The sequence below is a fragment of the Xyrauchen texanus genome, chromosome 13 (genome assembly GCF_025860055.1).
Source record: "Xyrauchen texanus isolate HMW12.3.18 chromosome 13, RBS_HiC_50CHRs, whole genome shotgun sequence".
Lineage (NCBI taxonomy): Eukaryota > Metazoa > Chordata > Actinopteri > Cypriniformes > Catostomidae > Xyrauchen > Xyrauchen texanus.
The window spans coordinates 12,121,343-12,143,951 of NC_068288.1; the positions used below are offsets into that span (position 1 = coordinate 12,121,343).

The 22,609-nt window shown below is 39.3% G+C and overlaps 1 protein-coding gene across 3 annotated transcripts in view; it reads right to left on the reverse strand.

Annotated features, from left to right (window-relative positions):
* LOC127654236 (protein TANC1-like) overlaps window positions 1-22,609 on the reverse strand; it is a 113,080-nt gene that overhangs the window by 85,440 nt on the left and 5,031 nt on the right. For all 3 annotated transcript variants that reach the window (XM_052141332.1, XM_052141334.1, XM_052141331.1), the window contains one exon: window positions 12,189-12,287. In XM_052141332.1, coding sequence (XP_051997292.1) covers window positions 12,189-12,252 — 64 coding nt within the window. In that variant the 5' untranslated portion in view covers window positions 12,253-12,287. The remainder of the gene's footprint in view (window positions 1-12,188; window positions 12,288-22,609) is intronic.

Here is a 22,609-nt window from a genome sequence, read left to right on the forward strand (position 1 = left end):
CATTGAACTGCTTTACACTGGTGCCGAAATCCGTGAAGGAGGAGGGATGCGCCGTAGTAGAGTTCTCGCCACTACTGTCCACATCAACGGCGCAGCCGCGGCCATCTGCCGGGGGATGAGGAGCCCGGCCGCCTGGAAGGGGATGACGGCAGCCGACCACGAGGGGAGAAGGGCTCCTAACCGACCGCCTGGAGCAGTCAGAGCCGCTGCCAGGGGCAGATGAGTCCCCTACCAGCCGCTGAAATGCGGTGGGGTCTGAGACCGCGAGCGGGGAGGGGCTCGCTGCCGACCACCTGGAGCGGAAGAACCGCTGCCAGGGGTGGGGAGACCCCTTCTGTTCCCCAAGAACGCAGCGGGGCGTTCCGTCCGCCAGGGGCTGGAGGTCTGCCTCCGATCCGCCCAGAGAGGTGCGGCTGTCATCCGTTAGAGGGTGTAGGAGTGGCCGAGGAACAAGCTACGCCGTATCGGAGAACTGGCGAGTACGTTTTTTTTAAATCTCTCTCTCCTCTCTCTCTCTCACTGCTGCTCTGCGTTGGCCTTTTCCCTCTCATTTAAATTTGACAATGTTTTTTATTGACTGCCTTACAGTAACAAAATGTAGTAATGCAGTAAGTGTAATGTGTAAATATATCAATACGTTTGATATCGTAGATGTTATTATGTGGAATTCTATTTTCATTATTAGATTCCAACCCTGTGAATTTATTTTGTTATAAATGTGTGAAATTTTGAATCATTATTATAAATGCAATTTAATAAATTGATATGTTTGTGAGATTTATACATTTTAAAAAGCATAAATGAGAGTAAAATGATGAAAATGTAAATCAGAAATAAAATACACTTTTTCAATTGCATTGCGCTTGCATGTCGTCAAAACTCTGGCAACTAAAAACAAAAATGTACTAGCCGACAGCGAATCATTCTCCAACATGTCTGTAGAGGGTTGTTAAGGTACAAACACGTACCTTTTGACTTAAGCTGTAAAGCCACCTACAATTAGCTGGTTACTATTTTAAAAGTATTATAAAAACTATTTTTTGCAGCCTTGTGCAAACATTCTTTCAGGCAATGAAAGCACTGTTGAAGCGGCCAGGGGCGTGGACTCTGCGTGCAGGGAGGAGAAAGCCCCTGGAATGTGCCGTAGATTCAACAGCAGTGTTTATCGTCAGTAGAGGCGAGTGGAACAGTGGTGAGCTCAGATTTGCTGTTGCACAACCGCTCGGCTCTGAAGAAAAAATCTCATCACTGTTTACATTTTCCAGTATACTAATAAAAGAAAGGTTTTGCACGAAAAAATGATTAAATCCTAATGCTATTTGACCCAAGTATACAGGTTTCAATCTATTGTTAAGACTTTGAGACGTTGGCCACAGGGTGGAAAATATGCCAACATGGCTTTCTTCTTCTCTTTTATTGCAGATTCGTGATCGGCCTCCTCTTAATGCATCCCAAAGTCTGACTAATGACAGTCTACTCCAGAGAGCTGAAATAATTACAGCCCTGCATTCATAACACTGAGGCCTGGCTAAAATACCAACCAGAGTCTCCGTTCATCAGACATCAAATATTTATCAGAATATAAATTTAGCCGAAATGAAGGTTTGGAGCTGGACAGTGCCATACTGAGGCTGATATTTGGAGAGACCAAACCAGAGGAAAAAAAACATTCATGCTGCTGTAAATGGATTCTTAATGTGTATGTGGTGTAAATCGGGTATGATGGTGTTTCTCACGAGTTTAGCGTCCTCCCAAGCCACAGTGAATGTCTGAACCTGAGAATGAACAAAGTGAAGAATGCTACATATGTGGGGAAACTAAAAACAACACAAGGACAGGATGGGAAAACAGACAGGAGATGGAAACATGGAAAGTACAGGAATACAGGGAATGTCTGTGAGCAGACTCGGTTTTCCCTCACCTAAACTTTGACCTTAACTAGAAAAAAAAACTTGATCATACAGACAGGAAGCGCACAAGGAGAGATGTAAATCTCATTACGGTAACAAAGTAAATAAAGTCCTTTCGGAACACAATTGCTTTTCTTTTTTATTTCTCCCCATTTGAAATGCCCAATTTCCACTACTTAGTAGGTCCTCGTGGTGGCCGGTTACTCGCCTCAATCTGGGTGGCGGAGGACAAGTCTCAGTTGCCTTCGCTTCTGACACAGTCAATCCACGCATCTTATTACGTGGAGACTCACAGCATGTGGAGACTCATGCTACTCTCCGCGATCCACACACAACTCACCACATGCCCTATTGAGAGCTGAGAACCACTAATCGCGACCACAAGGAGGTTACCCCATGTGACTCTACCCTCCCTAGCAACCGGGACAATTTGGTTGCTTAGGAGACCTGGCTGGAGTCACTCAGCACACCCTGGATTCAAACTCACAACTCCAGGGGTGGCAGTCAGCGCCAATACTCACTGAGATACCCAGGCCCCCCTAACACAATTGCTTTTTTAATTAAAATCAGCATACAAATAATTCAATAAAAAATGACTACCATGATGTGTACGTTTCAATCATAATTAACAAATGCACTTTAAATAATATAGCATTAATTTACACATTACAGAGACTACTAAGAATTGAAAGGAGGGGTAAATAATGTCACAATGCAAAATATGCATTAACACACTAACAGTAATGAGAATACAATACTACAATTTAGAATTGGGGAGAACAGTTTTATGCTTAATAATGGAAAATACTGTCCCAATATTAATTCATAATCTAAAGTGCTAAAAATAGGCTTCATATGCTTTATTCAAAAGATAATGTATTATTTGGTTCTTTGGCTTTTGACTGGAAATGTGGTCCAGAAATGTTCTTGACAGTTTGTGTGAGATTCACTATTATAGGTATCTGGGAGAGCCACATATATGCTGTCTTCCCCTCTATATATATATATATATATACCTCTCAATCTATCTTTTTCTCTTTCTCAATTTATATTCATCCAGTATAATTCACATTCAGTAGCTTAGGTAGTGTTGATGGGCAGATGGTTGTTGTATGTGATTAGTTTCTATTTCCTTTCTAGAAATATAGTTTTCTATAAGGAGAAACATATGGGGCTTTTCCACTGCACAGTACAACTCGACTCGACTCTGCTCGCTTTTTGGGGGTTGTCCACTGTGGATAATACCTGGTACCTGATACTTTTTTTAGTACCACCTCGGTTGAGGTTCCAAGCGAGCCGAGCCGATACTAAATGTGACGTCAAAATCCTGCAGATCACTGATTGGTCAGGGAGATTCGTCACTACCAGTGTCACTGGATTTCCGATACGCGATGTCAACCCGCTAGTTTTAAAGTTAGCTACAGCGATAGCAGTATCATTTGTTCACGCAACTTTCGAATTGTGAAAAAGAAATGGCTGTGCGCAAAACCACACCGTGGTGAATAAACGAGGTGCTGATGATCCACTCGTTAGCGATGAGCGAAACGAAAATGTCTCTCAGGAAGTGTCTCAGCTGTTGGCCGCACGAGGCTACCACCGGACCAACCAACAGTGTAGGAAAAAGGTAAAAAAACTTAAAAGTGACTACAGAACCATCAAGGAAAGTTGGAAGTGGTTCGACCAAATGGACGTGATATAAACCGGCGAGCAATGGGAGGGAGAGTGCCCTGGACTCAGCCACGATGGAGGATGGTACGTTTTGTTACATTAACTCTATACTCTGCTTGAAAGCTTAGGGTACAGGAAATTTTAGACCAGTATGTTCCTCCTCCAGAACTCCTTCGATCAAGCATGTGCTGCTGCGTGTTTACCTGACACATGTGGGGGCCCATGGTATATCTGTCAGATTAGTCTGAAACACACATGGTGACCTATCACCACTGGAACTGCTTAAGCACTTGAAAGAATGTTATCCATGATTACGGCCAGCTGCATTTCTGCTACTGAGATTAAGCCTTGTGTTACTGGAATTCAAACCTTTAAACTCAATATCACTATCAAGTAAAACACTACCTCTTTGTTACTAGGCAGTCATTCGCTCCGTTCCACAACCTAATGAGCTGCCTATAGAGGCAGCATTTTAAAGGAATAGTTTACGGACAATTCTGTCATTATTTACTCACCCTCATTATGTTTCAACCCTATTTGACTTTCTTTCTTATCTGGAACACAAAAGGAGATATTTTAAAGGATGCTACGTTTGCTCTGTCCACACATTAGCAGTTTATAAGAAGCATACTGAAAAAAGCTCAAAAAAGCATGCAGAAGTGGCTTATGCAAGCCCAAAAAGAAGCTTTTGGAGCTTGACAAACCACAGTCCCCATTCACTATTCTTGTACGGAAAAGAACAGCCAGAAATTCTGCAACATAACTCCTACGGTGTTCCACAGTGGACAGAAAGTCATGCTGGTTTAAAGGGTGAGTAAATGTAACTGATGACAGTATAGTGCAGAGCGGCTCACATGAGCGACTGCATCCGGCTTTCCTCAATATTTTGGCGCATTTGACTCTGAATTCTACATGAGAATTTTAAACTGAAACTGAATTTTTCAATACAACCATGGAAGATGGATAGCAAAAGCAATACCGTCCAAACTTTTGGTTATCCAAAACGACATTTAATGTGCACATAAATATTAAAAACTGGTAGGGTTGTGCAAGAGTATTCAATTAACCAAGTACGCGTTCAGCTTTTAATATTCGAAATCTTGCAATCTGATTTTCCTTTGTGACTATTCCTACTGTGGAACCACTTCTCTCACCTAATTCTTGCCGTTAAAACTAGGGCTGAAACTAACGATTATTTTGATAATCAACTAATCGAATGATTATTCGACTATTTGGGCAATTACAGCAATGATTAATCATTAGCTCTTAACTGATTATTCAGCTTGTGCTCAGACTTAAAAAAACATGTATTAAACGTATGAGTGGTGGTGGCGTAGTGGGCTAAAGCACTAACTGGTAATCAGAAGGTTGCTGGTTTGATCCCCACAGCCACCACCATTGTGTCCTTGAACAAGTCACTTAACTCCAGGTTGCTCCGGGGAGATTGTCCCTGTAATAAGGGCTCTGTAAGTCGCTTTGGATAAAAGCGTCTGACAGATGCGTAAATGTAAATGTAAAGGTGCTTACTAGAAATAAAGAGGACAAACCATCTTTAAAAAAAACTCTAAATGACATTCACTGAATTAAAGGGAACAAATAATTTAAGTTTAATTCAGTCAAAAATTCACAGCAATATATCCTATTGATATCAAGTGTTTTTGTCTTGTTTTCCATTTAAAACGGTCTAAAAGTCCTTAAAACAAGATACATTTACTTAAGAAATATATATGATATTTAGACTTGCTTTAAGAGATTATATTTTATATATGTGTATTTTTTCACTTGGTTATATTTCTGCGAATGCAGTAAAGACAAAATATACTAATATTCAAGATCTATTCTATAAAAGCAAGTCTAAATATCTTCTATGCTGCTTTACTGGTGAATGCATCTTTTTTAATGGATTTTTAGAGATTTTAAAATATTTGTATTTTTATATTATATTCAACATTCTCAGATAACAATTTTTTTTTCTTCTGCAGTATAGTTCCTAAAGTAAATGCATGTAGTTTTAAAGGAGTTTTAAATATTTATATTGGGGAAAAAATACAAAACAAAAACAAATCAAAAACGTATTTTGTTGCAGTGTATTATGGGGTGAAGACCTCCTCTGTCATCTTTCTGTTCACTTCAATCCATATTTAACTCACAAAAAAACAAACTCTCTCATATAAATAAAGCTACGTATTGACAATTTTCTTCACAATAAGAAATGCACAGTGACACATATATTATGATTCAATAAGTCGTGAGCAATCACGTTATAATCTAGCTGCATTAAACTCGAGGGACGAGTGCATCAGCCGGATGCAGTTTCAATCTCTTCCCCTTAGATCGGGACATTCATGCAACTCATAGAAGAGGTGCTGACTACACAGAGAAATGCACGTTTTGGAGTTTGTAGTTATTTACATGATCTGCTTGCGTTATATTTAAACTTTAATAACGCTATAATGCATTAAATATAATTGCATTAAAGATGTAACGCCGGGCGTTCCGGTTATTCCACAATGAGAGTGCTTCTCTGTATTTACTTATTTTATATTTGTGCATTATAATTCCCTCATACTTTGCGATCTACATCAGCTGAAGCTGTTTGGAAAGTTTAGAGTGCATCTGGACTGTGATCTGTGTAATTATTCCTCCTCAGTCAGGCGCGGACTGCAGTGCTGCTCTCGTGTCATCATTAGAGTTTAATGTAATCTCATGTTACGTTAAATGAGATCTAACGACTATTTGACAATTAACATTTTTGTCCAAAAAAATGTTTTTAAGTCGATGTTGTCAACAAAGCAGACGAATCGTTTCAGCCAACTCAATGCATTTTTTGGCACTGTGGATGTGTGACATTGTTAAGGGAATAGTTCACCCAAAAAGAAAATTGTCATTATTTAAAGTGACTGTATCACTTCAGAAGACTTTCCATAAAAAAGGTGGAAGGTTGAACTTAAATTCAGAATATTAAGTTCTCAATTACTTGACTTGTTAAAGTACTTAACAAAAAAAATTATAATGCCCATTCCAAAACTATGATGTGTGTGTGTGTGTGTGTGTGTGTGTGTGTGTGTGTGTGTGTGTGTGTGTGTGTGTGTGTGTGTGTGTTGTGTGTGTGTCTGTGTGTGTGTGTGTGTGTGTGTGTGTGTTTGTGTGTGTGTGTGTGTGTCTGTGTGTGTGTGTGTGTGTGTGTGTGTGTGTGTGTGTGTGTGTGTGTGTGTGTGTGTGTGTGTGTGTGTGTGTGTGTGTGTGTGTGTGTGTGTGTGTGTGTGTGTGTGTGTGTGTGCAGATGGATAGAGAATAATCTTGAGTGGGTCCAAAGTTTTGAAACACTTGACTGAAATGTTTCTCATGATCTTAAAAATCTTTTGATCTGAAGGTGTATGCATAAATGTTTTAAATTAATATAATTAAAATATAATTGTGTCACGTGTTTTTCATTATAAAACTAAAATTTTATTAAAAAAAAAAAGTTTTTGAAATTGATGACTTGGACCAAATAATAAAGAAAAGCAGCCATTAAGTGTCCAACATAGATGGGAACTCCTTCAGTACTGTTTAAAAAGCATCCCAGGGTGATTCCTCAAGAAGTTGATTGAGAAAATGTCAAGAGTTTACATCTGCAAATTCTAGGCTAAGGGGGACTACTTCGAAGATGATAAAATATAACACAGTTTTGATTTATTTTGGATTTTTAGTCACAATATAATTCCCATAATTCAATTTCAATTTGTTATTCCCTAGTTTTAATTACTTTTCTATTATTCAAAAATGTGAAAATAAATATATATTAAAGAATGAGTGTTTCAAAACATTTGACCGGTAGTGTACATGTATATATAGATATGCATACATACAAAGTATTTACCGTATGTAAACAATCTAACAGTGTTAAAAAACACAAGGAGCCTCTGCTGAGTATGGAGAAACTGAACACCATAACAGCTGAGATACCACAGGGAACACATCTGAAACACGCACACACACACACACACACACACACACACACACAGAGAGAGAGAGAGAAAACGGACCTCATCAGCCGCAAAACATAAACCTGGGACATATAATGCAGATAGATCATCTTTCTTTCTGTAACAGTCACTCTATACAGCTATAGATTTATACCAGAGGACTGTAAACACACTATCTCTCTCTCTCACACACACACACACACACACACACACACACACACACACACACACACACACACACACACTATAGGCTAAAGTCAACATTTCAGCACACATCACGCTGTATATAACCCTGTGCTGTAACACAGCATCAAACAGCCCCCTGTGTTTTATCTAAATCCTTCCTGATCCGACCTTTGCTATAAGTTCAAAGCCAGTAGAATACTTCAATCTGACACTCCAAATGCAAAGGGTAATTCCATGAAAGCAGAAGTATGTTTTTTGGGGATAAAAAACTCAATACCACCAAAAGGATTAAGAGAGAAAAATAAGACAAAAAAAGGAGAGATAAACACAGACACACCATTTCCACCTGGTATCAAGATGTGTTTTTGGTGATGTCATCACAAGTGGTCAGTGCTAAATACTGTGAGTGTAACGATGTAACGAAGTCTGAATCAAGAAAAGTTAATATATACTTAAAAGAAATATGCAAAACAGTTCCTTTCCTTTAAAATGTAGCTAAAAGTAGGCTACTGTTCTTAACGTAATAAATAATCCATCAGAGATGTACTAAAAATCAGTCCAGAACAGGCCAATGTTGATAATGTAGGGTCTGCCTATCTGTTGAAGTTTGACTCTCTCCATATAGAGATTTATACACGAATGTTCTCAGTAGAATTCAAATAAGTCAAGTAAGTTTTGTGTTGTCTGCCAGCCATCGTGATATCGAGTGAATTCCGACTGAATCGTGCAAGTTACGCTCTACACAGAAAAGTGAGCAGGGCTCCAAGTCAAACGAATTTCATAGAAATTTCAATGCAGTAAAAACCCTGAAAAAGTCACCCGCCAAAGTGGCTAGTAAAAGTGGAGTTACTGCTGATATTTACCCACATTTGGTGGGTGTTAATTTCAAACCCTATCTTATGGAAAGAAATTGGTACTTTAATTCACCAAAGTGGAATTCAACTGATCTCAATGTATATGTCAGGACATTAATAATGTGAAAAATTACTATTACAATTTGAACAAAATGTTCAGAACTTCTTAAACTACTTCAAAGATTTCTCATCCAAAAATCCTCCATGTGCAGCAATGGCAACTTTGCAGATCTTTGTTATTCTAGCGGTCAGTTTGTCCAAATACTCAAGTGACCTTTCACCCCACACTTCCTGTAGCACTTGCCATAGATGAGTCTGTCTTGTCGGGCACTTCTCACGCACCTTACAGTCTAACCGATCCCACAAAAGCTCAATGGGGTTAAGATCCATAACACTCTTTTCTAATTATCTGTTGTCCAATGTCTGTGTTTCTTTGCCCACTCGAACATTTTCTTTTTGTTTTTCTGTTTCAAAAGTGTCATTTTCTTTGCAATTCTTCCCATAAGGCCTCCTGAGTCTTCTCTTTACTGTTGTACATGAAACTGGTGTTGAGCGGGTAGAATTCAATGAAGCTGTCAGCGGAGGACATGTGAGGCGTCTATTTCTCAAACTAGAGACTCTGATGTACTTATCCTCTTGTTTAGTTGCACATCTGGTCTTCCACATCTCTTTCTGTCCTTGTTAGAGACAGTTGTGCTTTGTCTTTAAAGACTGTAGTTACACCTTTTGGATGAAATCTTCAGTTTTTTTGGCAATTTCAAGCATTGTATCACCTTCATTCCTCAAATCAATGATTGACTGACGAGTTTCTAGATACAGTTGTTTCTTTTTTTTACTATTTTTTACCTAATATTGACCTCAAGACATGCCAGTCTATTGTGTGGCAACTCAAAAACAAACACAAAGACCAGTTTTGTTTTCGATGATATGGAAATAAAAAACAAACAATGCATCGACTTCAAATGCCACATTTTAATCAATGTTTTACATGCCACAATAATGTTATGACCTTGAATTATTATTTGATAAAAAAAAAATACTCAATTGACAGCCCATCAAACTATGAAATAACACAAATGGAAATTATCTTCAAAGTAGTTCTTCAAAGTAGTGACGCTTTGCCTACATTACAGCTCAGCACACTCAATTCTCTCAGCCAATTCATGAGGTGCCACCTGGGATGCTTTTCCAGCCGTATTTCATGCTAGGCACTTGTTGACTGCTTTCCCTCGTTATCTGCTATAACATATCCATAACATAAAATGTATTTTTTTGTTCTTTTTTAAATTTTTTAAAGTTATGCAAAGCACTCTAACGGAACGTACAATTTATTTTTGTTTACAAAATGTATTTTAAGCATTCAAGCATGAGCCTGTACACCAATTTAGTCAAGTGTGTCCAAATTTTGGACTGGTAGTGTAGCTAAAAACCAACACATTGTGCTCAGTGTAATTCTGTATTTATTTGTTAACTGCCTGTGTTATGTTCTCAGTACCAGAAAATAGATAACCGTTTTGATTTGAACAAGAATCATCGTGTCTGACAACATAAAAGTTTCTCGTGACTTTATTACTTGAGTATCTGGTGCGCTTCATTACAATCACTACTGAGAATAGGGCTTCCAGGCAGACGATCCGCCTCAAAAGTGGCATCGCTGTGATCTGTCATGTGTGCTGGATGAGTCTCTCCATCCCCTGTAGCTAACATAAGGTGTTGTAAATACTTGATGAGCAATATGTCTCTTCAGAAAACACACAAGTGTTATCTCGAACCGACCGAGACTTCATGGGCTGTCAGTATCAGAACCAGAGGGAGTTCACCAATCAATGTTAGTAGAGCGGATTTGCACATCAGAGAATGAACAAAGTGACAATCAACTATATTCAAGAGAGGAGGAAATACAAGAGAATTCATTTACTTGCAGCCTTCATCTTTAGAGAGGACTTGGAGTTAGATTAACAGATGAAAAGTTCTTGTATGTGGGTCAGGTAGTGTTTGTTTGGCAGCTCTTAAACTTGTCTTGACATACTTAAGTGAGCGGAGCACACATGAATGAGGTTAATTGGAACACAGCTCCATTGAGAGGGCCCGTGGGGAGAGAGGTATTGGGCCAGCGATGCTGCTGAATTCAGCGAGAAGCCCGAGCAGATATCAGGACGATCCTGTGGAACTGGGTGTCATGGTAACATGACATCATTAATGAAGTGATGACACTCTTTTATGTTTACAAACAGTGTTAATCTCGTCAAGTAAATCGCTGATGAAAACGATAGTTGAAGAAGGGTTTAACGATAAGAAGACGACACAGAAAAGATACAACAATGACGATAATTAAACGATTTTATTCAAGTACGCTTTTGACGAAAATATGATGAGATAAAAATAATACTGCAACATATTAAGAGTGCAAGATAGAAATAGAAGCAACATCTAGAGAAACACATGTTTTTAGTAGACACTAGATTATATGGATTCATCTAATCTAAACGCGCTGAACAGAAGCAAAATGAAACACTTTAAAACGGCTTAATTACCTCACTCAAACTCATCCTGTTTATACATGAGTTTCAACAACATACACCAATCAGCCACAACATTAAAACCACCTGCCTTATATTGTGTATCCAAAACAGCACAAACCCGCATCTCAGAATAGCATTCAGAGATTATATTCTTCTCAACACAGTTGTACAGAGTGGTTATCTGAGTTACTGTAGACTTTGTCAGTTCAAACCAGTCCGTCCATTTTCTGTTGACCTCTCTCATCAACAAGGCATTTCCATCCACAGAACTGCCGCTCACTGGATGTTTTTGGTTTTTGGCACCATTCTGGAGTAAATTCTAGAGACTGTTGTGCAAGAAAATCCCAGAAATACTCAAACCAGCCCGTCTGGCACCAACAATCATGCCATGATCCAAATCACTGAGATCTAAATTTGAACACTGTGAACATTAACTGAAGCTCCTGACCCGTATCAGCATGATTATATGCCCTGCCGCCACACAACTGGCTGATTAGATAATCACATGGATTGGAGCCAGATGGGCTGGTTTGAGAATTTCTGTAACTGCTGATCTCCTTTTTTTGTCATTTTTCAGATTATCGTCAACTAAAAGTAGTATTTTCGTTGATAAATGATATGCCATTTTCATCTGAGTAAAATGGACTAAAATGAATGAATATGACAAGATGAAATATTGACAAATTTTAAAGGATGCTTTCGACTAAAACAAACCAAAAAACTGTGTAAAAGTTAACACTGTTTACAAGAAAGTGCCATAAGACTGACAGGTCTGAAAGTGTATTGCTGGATTACGTCTGTTGCCTAGAAGAGCCTAGCCTCTCAGCAGGAAGTACTGACAAGACACAGCTAGGGCAGCATATAGTCAGTCGGAATGCAGGAAAATCACTAAAACATTTATCCAATCCGAAACACAGCTCTGTAAAACTCTTTGAGGGCTGTTAGCCAATTACGCAATTCAGTTAAAATACAGAATGTACGCATAGCAAATTAATGCAGTCAACAGAAAAAAACTTTTAACAGTTCAGTAACTGTTTATTAATGCTCTTTTTCATTCCTTCTGGGCAAAAAGAAGCTTACCTGCATCCCTCTTGCCAGTTCTCCCTCCTGCCTCTCTCCCTTTCTTCAGCACCGCCTTAAACATGTTATAATTTCCACCCTTTTCGCTGTCCTCCGACCCTGTAGAGACAATAAAAGTTAGCGAAGACAACATTTAGAAAGCATATAAACAGGAGTAACAAACTAATCGCACACTGTAATTTCGGCGACAGAAGGTCGAAATTTCAGCCCACTGAAATCGGACTGCACTTCCTGAAATTCGAGCCACTGCCCCCAGTGGCAGAAGCTGGACATGTTGAATATTAACACATTTAAAGTGTTGAATGTATGATTGAACTTATTTCTGGGTGAAATTTCCACAGAGTGGTGCCAAAAGCCAGTTGTATTTTAATACAGTCAACAGGAATGTTTAACCCTACACCCTAACCCAACCATCAATAGAATAACGATTACATTTAAGAGCGAATATGCAACATTTGAATCGTGCTCCCCATTGTTTGTTCAGAGGAACTTTTGGTTGATTCTCAAACATAACATAGAACAAAGTAAAATATACATGCACTGAGTCAACCATTATCCCCCTTAACCCCCCTTAATTCCCAATCCCCAACCCCACCCCCCAAAAAATATTTGTATGGTCCAGAAAGATATTGTGTATTTGTCCAATTTTATACCATTTGCATCAATTCTGCCAAACTGTTTGTATGACATCTTTTCAAATGCTGCCACCCTGTCCAATTCGTAGGTATGATGTTCTTTTTGTGGTTCCGTTTTTGATTTACACCAGATGTAACGGGACCCCTGTCTTCCAAACAGTTCCACTTTCGGCTCATCAGTCCACAGAACATTCTACCAAATGGTTTGAGGATCATCAAGGTGTGTTTTGGCAAAATTCAGACAAGCCTTCATGTTCTTCTGAGTTAGCAGTGGTTTTCACCTCGTCACTCTTCCATGGATGGCATTTTTGTCCAGTGTCTTTCTGATAGTGGAGTCATGAACAGTGACCTTTATTGATGCGACAGAGGCCTGCAGTTCCTCAGATGTTGTCCTTGGCTTTTTTTGTGACTACCTGGATGAGTTGTCGCTGTGCTCGTTTATAAGTGAACTGAACTATTGATCTACATCTGAGATGTTGTTCGTGAGTAGCGCTCAAATATTGCTCAACGCATGAAGACACATCGCACGTCTTCAAGTGGCTTTGAATAAAATGCACGAGTCATATGAACTACTTTAATTGTGTTTTTATGGTTCTTTTATGTCATTTTTTGAGCTTGACAGTAACAAACATGACTAACAAGTCAAGTCAAGTCAATTTTATTTGTATAGCGCCTTTCACAACACACATCGTTTCAAAGCAGCTTTACAGAAGATCAGGAATTAACAGACGATAAAACTGTAATGTCTATAATGTCGATGAATCATCATTGTGTAATTAAATGGGCAGACGCCATTAACCGGCTTCTCTCCGCCCACATTCGGAAACCTTGCGTGGCGTACTCTCCACAAGAGCCACACCCGCCGTTTTGTGCACTCCTTCTCTCCTTAAACACACACACACACACACATACCTCTCAAGTATTATAGGCTTATCTGTCACCATATCTAATCATGTTACTGTTTAGTTTGTTGTTGGCATTCAGAAGTTTATCGACTGCATTGTATTGATTATTAATTGATATATTGCACCAATAAACTTGGTTATACTTTAAAGATAAGTGTTTTGGTATTGTTCTGCATGCACTTGTGCCAAGGGCTGGAAGGGTATGTCAACGCTCAGATTCAAGCCTTCATTGTTTTCCTTTTGAATGACGATGTTCTCCGGACATCGACTTTCCTAAGAGAACAATCCTATATTGAGACTGCGATACTGTCTGGTTATTAGTCCATGATTCCAGGGTGGTGCCCTGGCAATATTAATCCTTATAAATATTCTATGACCTTCCCAGTATTGATTGGGGTCCGTCACATGCACTGGGAAGCCGACCGAGTGCTCTGTGCACGCTCTCTATTTACATATGACAGCCCGCTGTGTCGAACGAATTCGGAATAAGCCCGTCCAGGAACTTGACCATATCTTGACATTCCTTTCCCTTGGGATTCCAATGAAACAAACATTATTTGTATAATTTCCATATCCTCTAATTTTTCCCACAACTGATCCATATCAGTTTTGGTGGCCGGTGGGTTAGCCTGCAGTTCTTTTCCGTCCGCTTCCAGAGACTCGATTCGTTTTTCAGCCTCGTCCATTTTTGTGATCAGGACGGAAAGTTTCGCCTCCATAGATGTGCTCGCAAGACGTATTCCCAGAGGTCCTCCATGTCGGTCAAGGTTTTCTTTAGCGCTGCATAAATGTTCACAATATCTTGACCTACACGCTGTCATTCCCAACCGGACCCCCACCATCTTGCTCTTGAGAGGCGTCAGACGTGTGTGACCGTAAATGCTTTATAATGTCGCCAAGAGCGACATTTTAACAATCAAAACTAAATCAGTTCTAAGAGAGTAATGTTGATTGAAAGGATAATTGTAGCAATTTGTAAGGAGAATGCCACTAGGCTGCTTCCACTCGCATAGCGTCAAGTGACTCCTCATTCACCATTGTTTGTGAACGCAATTACTTCCTGGTTTCCATGGGACCAGATCCCTTATCGCATAAGTTGCTCAGTTGATCTCAGTCACATCTATCTCTTAAGTTGATCAGTAGCGCCAGAGGGAAAGGTGATCACATGTGAATTGATGCAGTACTGTCTTATTGAGGAAGCCGGTTGTCAGTAATTCGGCAAATGGGGTGTATTTCAGGGTACATGAACATTTTGAAGCGAATGTCCTGTGTGATAATGTTGGAAGCAAGCAGATCTGGTCAATAACGCAAACCTTTTCCAATACTACGTAACTTGGACTTCATTAGTCACCTCCAACAAAAACAATGGAAAACAAAACTCCCTATTCATTTTATGTATGTGCCTGTGTTGCTACCTCGTGATGTGGGAAATGGTTGATGAAATTCCCAGCATTCCACATCTAATTAACTCTGTGCTGCCTGGTCTTGGGCATATAAACAGATAAACAAAGCAACAGCGAGGAACATTGGTACCCACACAGAGTAAACAGTAGCACACTCCTCACAAAATCCATGAAATGTTAAATAAAAATACATTTAAGTTAAAAGTACACCAGACAAAAAACAAACAAACTGAAAGACCTTAGTAAGCAAGGGAAGACCAGTTGCTGTACTACACTAAAAATAAGTGTAAAGGGGAAACAAGCGTGCCACTGTCCTTCGTGCATCCACACTACTACCAAACGGCAGCTGTCCACAACGTCATGTCTTTCAGACAATGGAAGGAAATACCAGCCTGTCTACCAAACCAGTACTTGATTCTAAAATAGCAGAATGGTTTAGACTGCTATCGGAGTATCCATATCCACAGGCTGGTCACTCAGTGACAGGCAGGACAGAGTTCTGGTGAGAGATATTTGCTATTTAGAGATGCAAGTAGAGCTGTTTCCATTCTAATGCTCTGACTTAGAAACCAGCTGTAAATGTTTGACTTTCTCAACATTACAATAAGCTTCACTAAATGACTGCTCGATGGATCTACATACACTTAAGGGTTTCCTTGTGTCAAGGCTTTTCACGCTGTTTAAGCCTAGGTTAAGCAACAGGGATTAGAATTAGGACTGGCAATATAAAATTGAGCAACATCATCATGAACATTGATATATTTTAATGCACAATTTATTTACCCTATATAACGCGTTCATTTCTGCGATTAATATATTTTGTATAACGCAATCGATGCAGTATCCGTTTCTTTACATTTTTTTTTTTTAACGCGATAAGAGCAAGGTGTCCCGAGATACTCCTGGCAGGTTACTTAGCCTTACAGGCTTGGATTAGGGTGGGGTTAGGGCATCCATCTGCTGCCTGCCAGGAACAAACCCCAGGCACTTTTGTACAATGGGCGAAACTTCACCAATCTTTTTCCCCACTTTCTGTGGCAAACATTGGCAAACATGTATATGGAGTTATATATGTGCCACAATTCTGCACGTGCAAGATAACATTTTGAGTGCACAAAGTTATTTTGCATGCGCAAGATTATATTTTTAGTACAAACAAATTTTTATGAACGTGCAAGATGATATTTTGAGCGCACAAACAATTTCTGCACATGCAAGATTATATTTTGACCAAACGAAAATCAATTTTGCACTTGAATAAAGTTTATCTGAATGTGAATTTCATTCTTACATTTATCTTTCTCCTCATACCCACCCTGTGTGCAAAATACATTTTTGCATGCTCAAAATATCATCTTGCGCACTCAGAAATGTTTTTGTGCTTGCAGAATTGTGGCACATATATAACTCCATATATATATTAAAAAATTATTTATAAAAAATAACACGTTAAAACAATTTACGCAATTATTCGCAATGCCCACGGACCGTAATAAGGAAGATTCCTGAGAAATGCAAGCTTGTAGTACCACCTGTTTACTCCAGAGGGCAGTAAGTGAAACTTCAGCTGTGTGGGCAACACACAGTTTATACAGTGAAGAAAACAACCATCCAGCAGACACACAACACAAACATGCCTTAAGTTCTTGCATTCAAAACACATGATGGAGCGCAAGTCTGAACTAAAGGGATCTCAAGATGTGTTCTAAGTATTAAACTGTATTTAACTTGACACAGTGACCTAAAAATGTTATGTTTGTGACACAACACATCCGAGACGCTACACAAGCATGTCTGATGCAGGTGTAATTTGACGGTCCTTAAACAAGCCCTCATAATAAATCCCATAATAAATCTCTGCTGGATGGCAGAGGCAGGCTAAATACATACAAATTGTGCCATTGCGATTTTATGTGCGGAGTAACGTAATTTTTCCCACCGTGTCCAATATTACAATCAGTGCGACACACTTTGCAAAAGGCGTGGGCATTGTCAATATGGCTTCGAGATATGAAATTAAATTCTTCCATCCAGCTGTTGTGTACATGTATATTGTTTTCTTTCGCCGGAGCACCACCTGAGTCTTCTCCTCCCATCTACCAGTGATGCTTGATTCAACTTCCCACGTCTACTACCTGCGCAGATATCAACAGCACAACAGGTTTATAGGTTGCCAGGTTGAGGTCACAAATGGGTTGAAACGTGTATGATGTGTCGATTGTGTGAGTAGGACGCGTTTCATACAAGATCTGGCAACTGGACAACCTTGGTATAATACACTGATGTGATTATTCATATAACGAGGTTTGGGCCATACAAATTACGGGAGTTTCCCGGGAGAAATAACAAAACGGGAGGGGAGCGGGAGATGGGTGTAAAATACGGGAGACTCCCGGGAAAAACAAGAGCGTTGACAGGTATGATCCAGGTATCGGTTCGGTGCATCCCTAGTTAAAAGATAACTTCTTCAACCTTTAAAACACGTCTCTGACTCCTGCTTTCGGTTAGACTGTATTTGTTGCCCTGTGTCTAGCCTTTTTTAGTGCAAGAATGCTTTTGGAGCTTTGGTCCCCATTGAGAAGGAGAGAAGGCAATAAGGTAATATATTTTTATGGGAAAATGACTTTGGAGTTATGAAGAAATGGTCTGACTTTTGGTTTGGGCATGAAAACCGTCACCATCAGCTCTTTTATACACTGCAACCAACTTTGCTGAATCTTTCCTCTTAGCCACAGGACTGCCAACCACAACTGACAAGGAAATTAAATAGATGTTGAAATTCCATTGTTAAAGAAAAACTTTCCCTTGATTAGTTCAGAAGCTAAAGCAGAGGACATTTCATATGAAATATTTATAAAGTGAACGAAATTTCAGACAAACTCTGGGACTGATTCGTTTGCATTTTGTTAAATGGCAAACCTAACTGTCACCAAGCCTGAAAAGGATCACTTTACGACACTGGTTAGCCGGATTCAAACCTAACAGCCTGGATTTGAAAGGGGGCCACATCCTGCCATTCAGAGATGTGGTTTTTAAAACACAAGCTCAAATGACATCATGAAAAACACATCACAGATATTGTGACCATCAAAAGCGGAGGCCATCATTTTCTCATCAGCCATCATTTCCTATCTCTTCCTAGACAATGCGGCACATGTGCACCCCGGGAACAGGAAGCAGGGTAACTCAAGCACAGACGAAAAGGGAGTTCACAAGGGCCGGCCTGCGAGGCCACACGCACACACACAGGCCAACAGATTTGCAGAGACAAAGAGATAATGTCATATAACTCGATCCATCTGTAGTGTTGGATACAGGGAGAACAGATCATACATCTGTCTCAGGAAAAGCACACAGAGTTAGTTATCTTGACACTGTGTCACTGATTTTGCTTCGAGAGGCTAAAAAAGACCCAACTGAGCTATCCCGAAGCATGACTGAAAATCTAATTAAAGACTCTAGAAAACTGCATTAGAGCCTCGCCGTAGTGTATTTGAGTTGAAACCAAGCAACTGGAAAGCTCTGGTTTGACCATCGCAGGCCCTCCACTGTGAATAACGCTTTAAGTTATACTTTCTAGTAATAGCAGGTTTCTGTGGGCCAAGAGTGCAGCTTAAATGTGAGTTTAATTAGACCAAAGCTGAGATTTATCAGATGGTGGAGGGCGAAAAATAGAGAACGACTAGAAAAAGGCAGTGACTGGGGTGGATACGGTGGGATGGAAGCAAAATAAGACTCCTATAGAAAACAACCAGAACCATGCATTTAAAAAGCAACGAAGCACAGTCCATAATGCTCTATGTGTTTTGGTGACATATTATAATATAAAACAGCTGAATGGGAACTTTTCATTCAGTCGATACATTCAGAAATACAATGAACGACTCGCAAGCGTTTCAGAATTGATTGTGGAAGAGCTCGTTTGCTAAGTGGAAAATGAGGACAGCATTTTCTAAATAGGTTTTATGGCTGAAACCTAAGGGAAAATGGCCTTGTTTCCTTTTATGGACAATCTGGCCTAAATCTCCTCCCCACTTTACCATTTAAATAAGACATAGACTATGACACACAAGGGGGTCTAACACAAATGTGCCGCCCTCACATCAAAAGCCGTCACGCTTGTCAGGCCTAACAATAGCAGATTTTTATGCAGTTTTCAACTGGTTGTGGGAGCAGTTATGCAAGTTTTGCTTGATCCTCCAACCGCTGAAAAGTTCTAGAGCAGTGCTTCACAACTGGTTTTGCTTCAAGACCCAGATTTTGCATTTGGACATCAAGTGGCAACCCAGCGTAGTACCAAAATTGTTTAGAGTGTAAGAAAACCAAAATGGCCTTAACTCTTCCTCAAACCCTGAAATGTATCAATATTACTATGATAATGTAGATGCAACAGTGAGAGCGTTTACATGCGTGTTCTTACACTGATTATGCTTAATAACACTGCAACCTGTGTGGTCATGTAAACGCATTAAACAACGTTCCTGTATTGGTGTAGACCCATAAACGGCTTCAAAATAAATTAAATCGACACAAGTAGATTTTTGTCCATTACCACGATTTCGAGTTGCATGTAAACGACTTAACAGCCATTCTTACCGGCTTATCGTGTGCACACTTGTTGTGTTCATGCCTCCACAGAGAATAGGGGCCTGGGTAGCTCAGCGAGTGTTGATGCTGACTACCACCCCTGGAATCGTGAGTTTGAATCCACGGCGTGCTGAGTGACTCCAGCCAGGTCTCCTAAGCTACCAAATTGGCCCAGTTGCTAGGGAGGGTAGAGTCACATGGGGTAACCTCCTTGTTGTCACGATTAGTGGTTCTCGCTCTCAATGGGTGTGTGGTAAATTGTGCATGGATTGTGGAGAGTAGCATGAGCCTCCATATGCTGTGAGTCTCTGCGGTGTCATGCACAACAAGCCACATGATAAGATGCGTGGATTGACGTCCTCAGAAGCGGAGGCAACTGAGACTTATTCTCCGCCACCCGGATTGAAGCGAGTAACCGCGCCACCACAAGGACCCACTAAGTAGTGGGAACTGGGCATACCAAATTGGGAGAAAAGGGGATAAAAAAACAAAAAATCAAACAGAGAATAACACCAATATTTCCAATGTCATGTGAATGCGGATTTCTTGCTTTTGTCAGATTTTTTAGATACGCTGATTTTTGGGAGAACGTCACCCAAAAATCTAAATTCAGCGATTATTTATTCACCCTAAAGTCGCGCCAAACTCGTATAACTTTGTTTCTTGTCTTTGTTTCATGGAACACAAAAGGTGAATTTTAACTAGGTAACTAGATGAGATGAGAACCAAGGTTTGATGTTTTCGGCGTAGACACCATTCTTGATTTAAGATCTTTATTTTATTAATATGATTTAGTTTAAAAGTAAATAACTACTCGCATAAATCGCATAAATATTGTATCACTTCATAAAACTCTAAATATAGTGCATGTGTCATATTAATTACTTGTACTGTGGTTTTATGCATTGTTTTTCCTATTTTGGGGTGAACTGTTTATTTACCATGACATAGGATGAATAGGAACATTGTTAATTTTGCAAATGCAAAAACAACAGAAGTGTGATTTATGGCCTTTGATGTCAACTTTTAGAAATGTATTTTGCTATGCTTACTACACATGATATGCAGCAGTTGAGGGCCACTGTTAGTGTCGTGCCTGTGTACAGTCAGATTCATCCATCTCCATAGTAAACAGTGTAAACCTTCTCCGAAGAACATAAAAGGAGAGAGGGCATGAACTCATGCCTCATTTAATGTCTGAATCAGAGGAATTGTAGAGAAGTAAGAGATGTAAGATCCATGATGACATTTCAAATCAGCAATAGTGTGACTAGAATAGTCGTGACATCGTGCTTTAGGCTGCTGAAGTGGTTCCAAGATGGCAAGGGAGACTTTTCCTGTTTTAGATACATCCAAAAACCAAAGTTAAATATTGCTATTGCCATGTTGTGTTGCAGGGGCGTTTGTTGAGGTGACCACAAGTCCTTCCTGGTCAATTTTTTCATGACCAAAGTTAAAACAGAATGTTTTATTTACTTAATAGTAGGCTAAATTATATGATGAGCCGGCTTTTTTGTTGGGGGCCAGATGCAAAAAAAATGTTTTACATTGCAGGCCGCATGGTTATAATATATTTGAGTGCAAGGAAAGCCTGTGAATATCTTTTCTTATTTTAATGGAAAATCTGAATAAATCCATTCCCTACAATTAATTAAACATTCCAGCACTACAGAGAACATTCTTGGGAGCGTACTTGGCTTCAAGACACAACGGTAGCTCTACTCAGTTGTACGACGCCAACGTCACCTCTGCTGGTAACACACAGAAACAACACACTGTCTTCATTCAAAATAAAAGGCTTGATAAAATTATGCTTCCTTCAAAATAGACGCTTGAGACTGTATAGCAATTCTGCATGCTCATTTATTACAGAAATATATTACTTTTATCCTATATATTACTGTAGGGTATGGGGATATAATAATAATAATGTTAATAATAATCATTTAAAGAATGGATCTTAAAAGAGGATGCAAGTGTAAACACCCGAGTAACTGTTTCTATTAGCAGTAAAGAATGGGCAAAACATGCCTTAATTTTGGTCAAAAGGAATCATTTACTAGCTTGCAGTTCTAATAACTTGTTTAAAATGAGAGCTGCTGTTTAACACTTGTGCGACCTTCAGGACATTAGTCTTTTTCATTTTTTTTTCTCTCGATCATTTTGACTGTGTTAATGCCAACGGCATACATTTTGCCAAAGGTGTGTATTTTTGGGGGGATTTAGATTTTATCTATAAAGTACACACAATAGTTACACTCAGGAACTTCAGGACACTAATGTCCCCATTGAAACCCATTAAAACTGCAATATTTGATCCCAGTGCCATTAAAGCATAACATCATGAAATCTATGATATTATGCTTTCAGTCCGGAGCCCTGTCTTTGAAATGTAAAGTTTTTATATTTTCCACCAGATGGCGCCATTTTTCTCATGTTTAGCCTATGGAGCATATACAAGCTTTTTTCCTATTTTTTTGTTTGCTGTATTATAGAGCACTGCAGGACAACTGAATAAATGATGCAGATAGAATTGGGTGTTTTAATATGGATGTCAAATTGCATTTTGTACATGTGTGTGTGTGTGTGTGTGTGTGTGTGTAAAAAAAACAGAAATGGCATTATGTAAACAAACTTGCATTTAAATGGTTTAAATCCTGAAAATGAATTAATATTCGGTAGTTATTATCAGGACTGGTGTTGGTTAAAAAAATGAACTAATTGAAAGTGGAAAATAATATTCATATAAAATATTATTATGGCAGTTTTATGTGGACATTTGTGTCCTCTAAGGACCTTTTTTAAATTGACACACAAGGGTTAATGTTATTTTATGTTTTTTGTTCTTCTCAAATCAAGATCTAAGCAGTGAAATTTTCACCATTATCGTG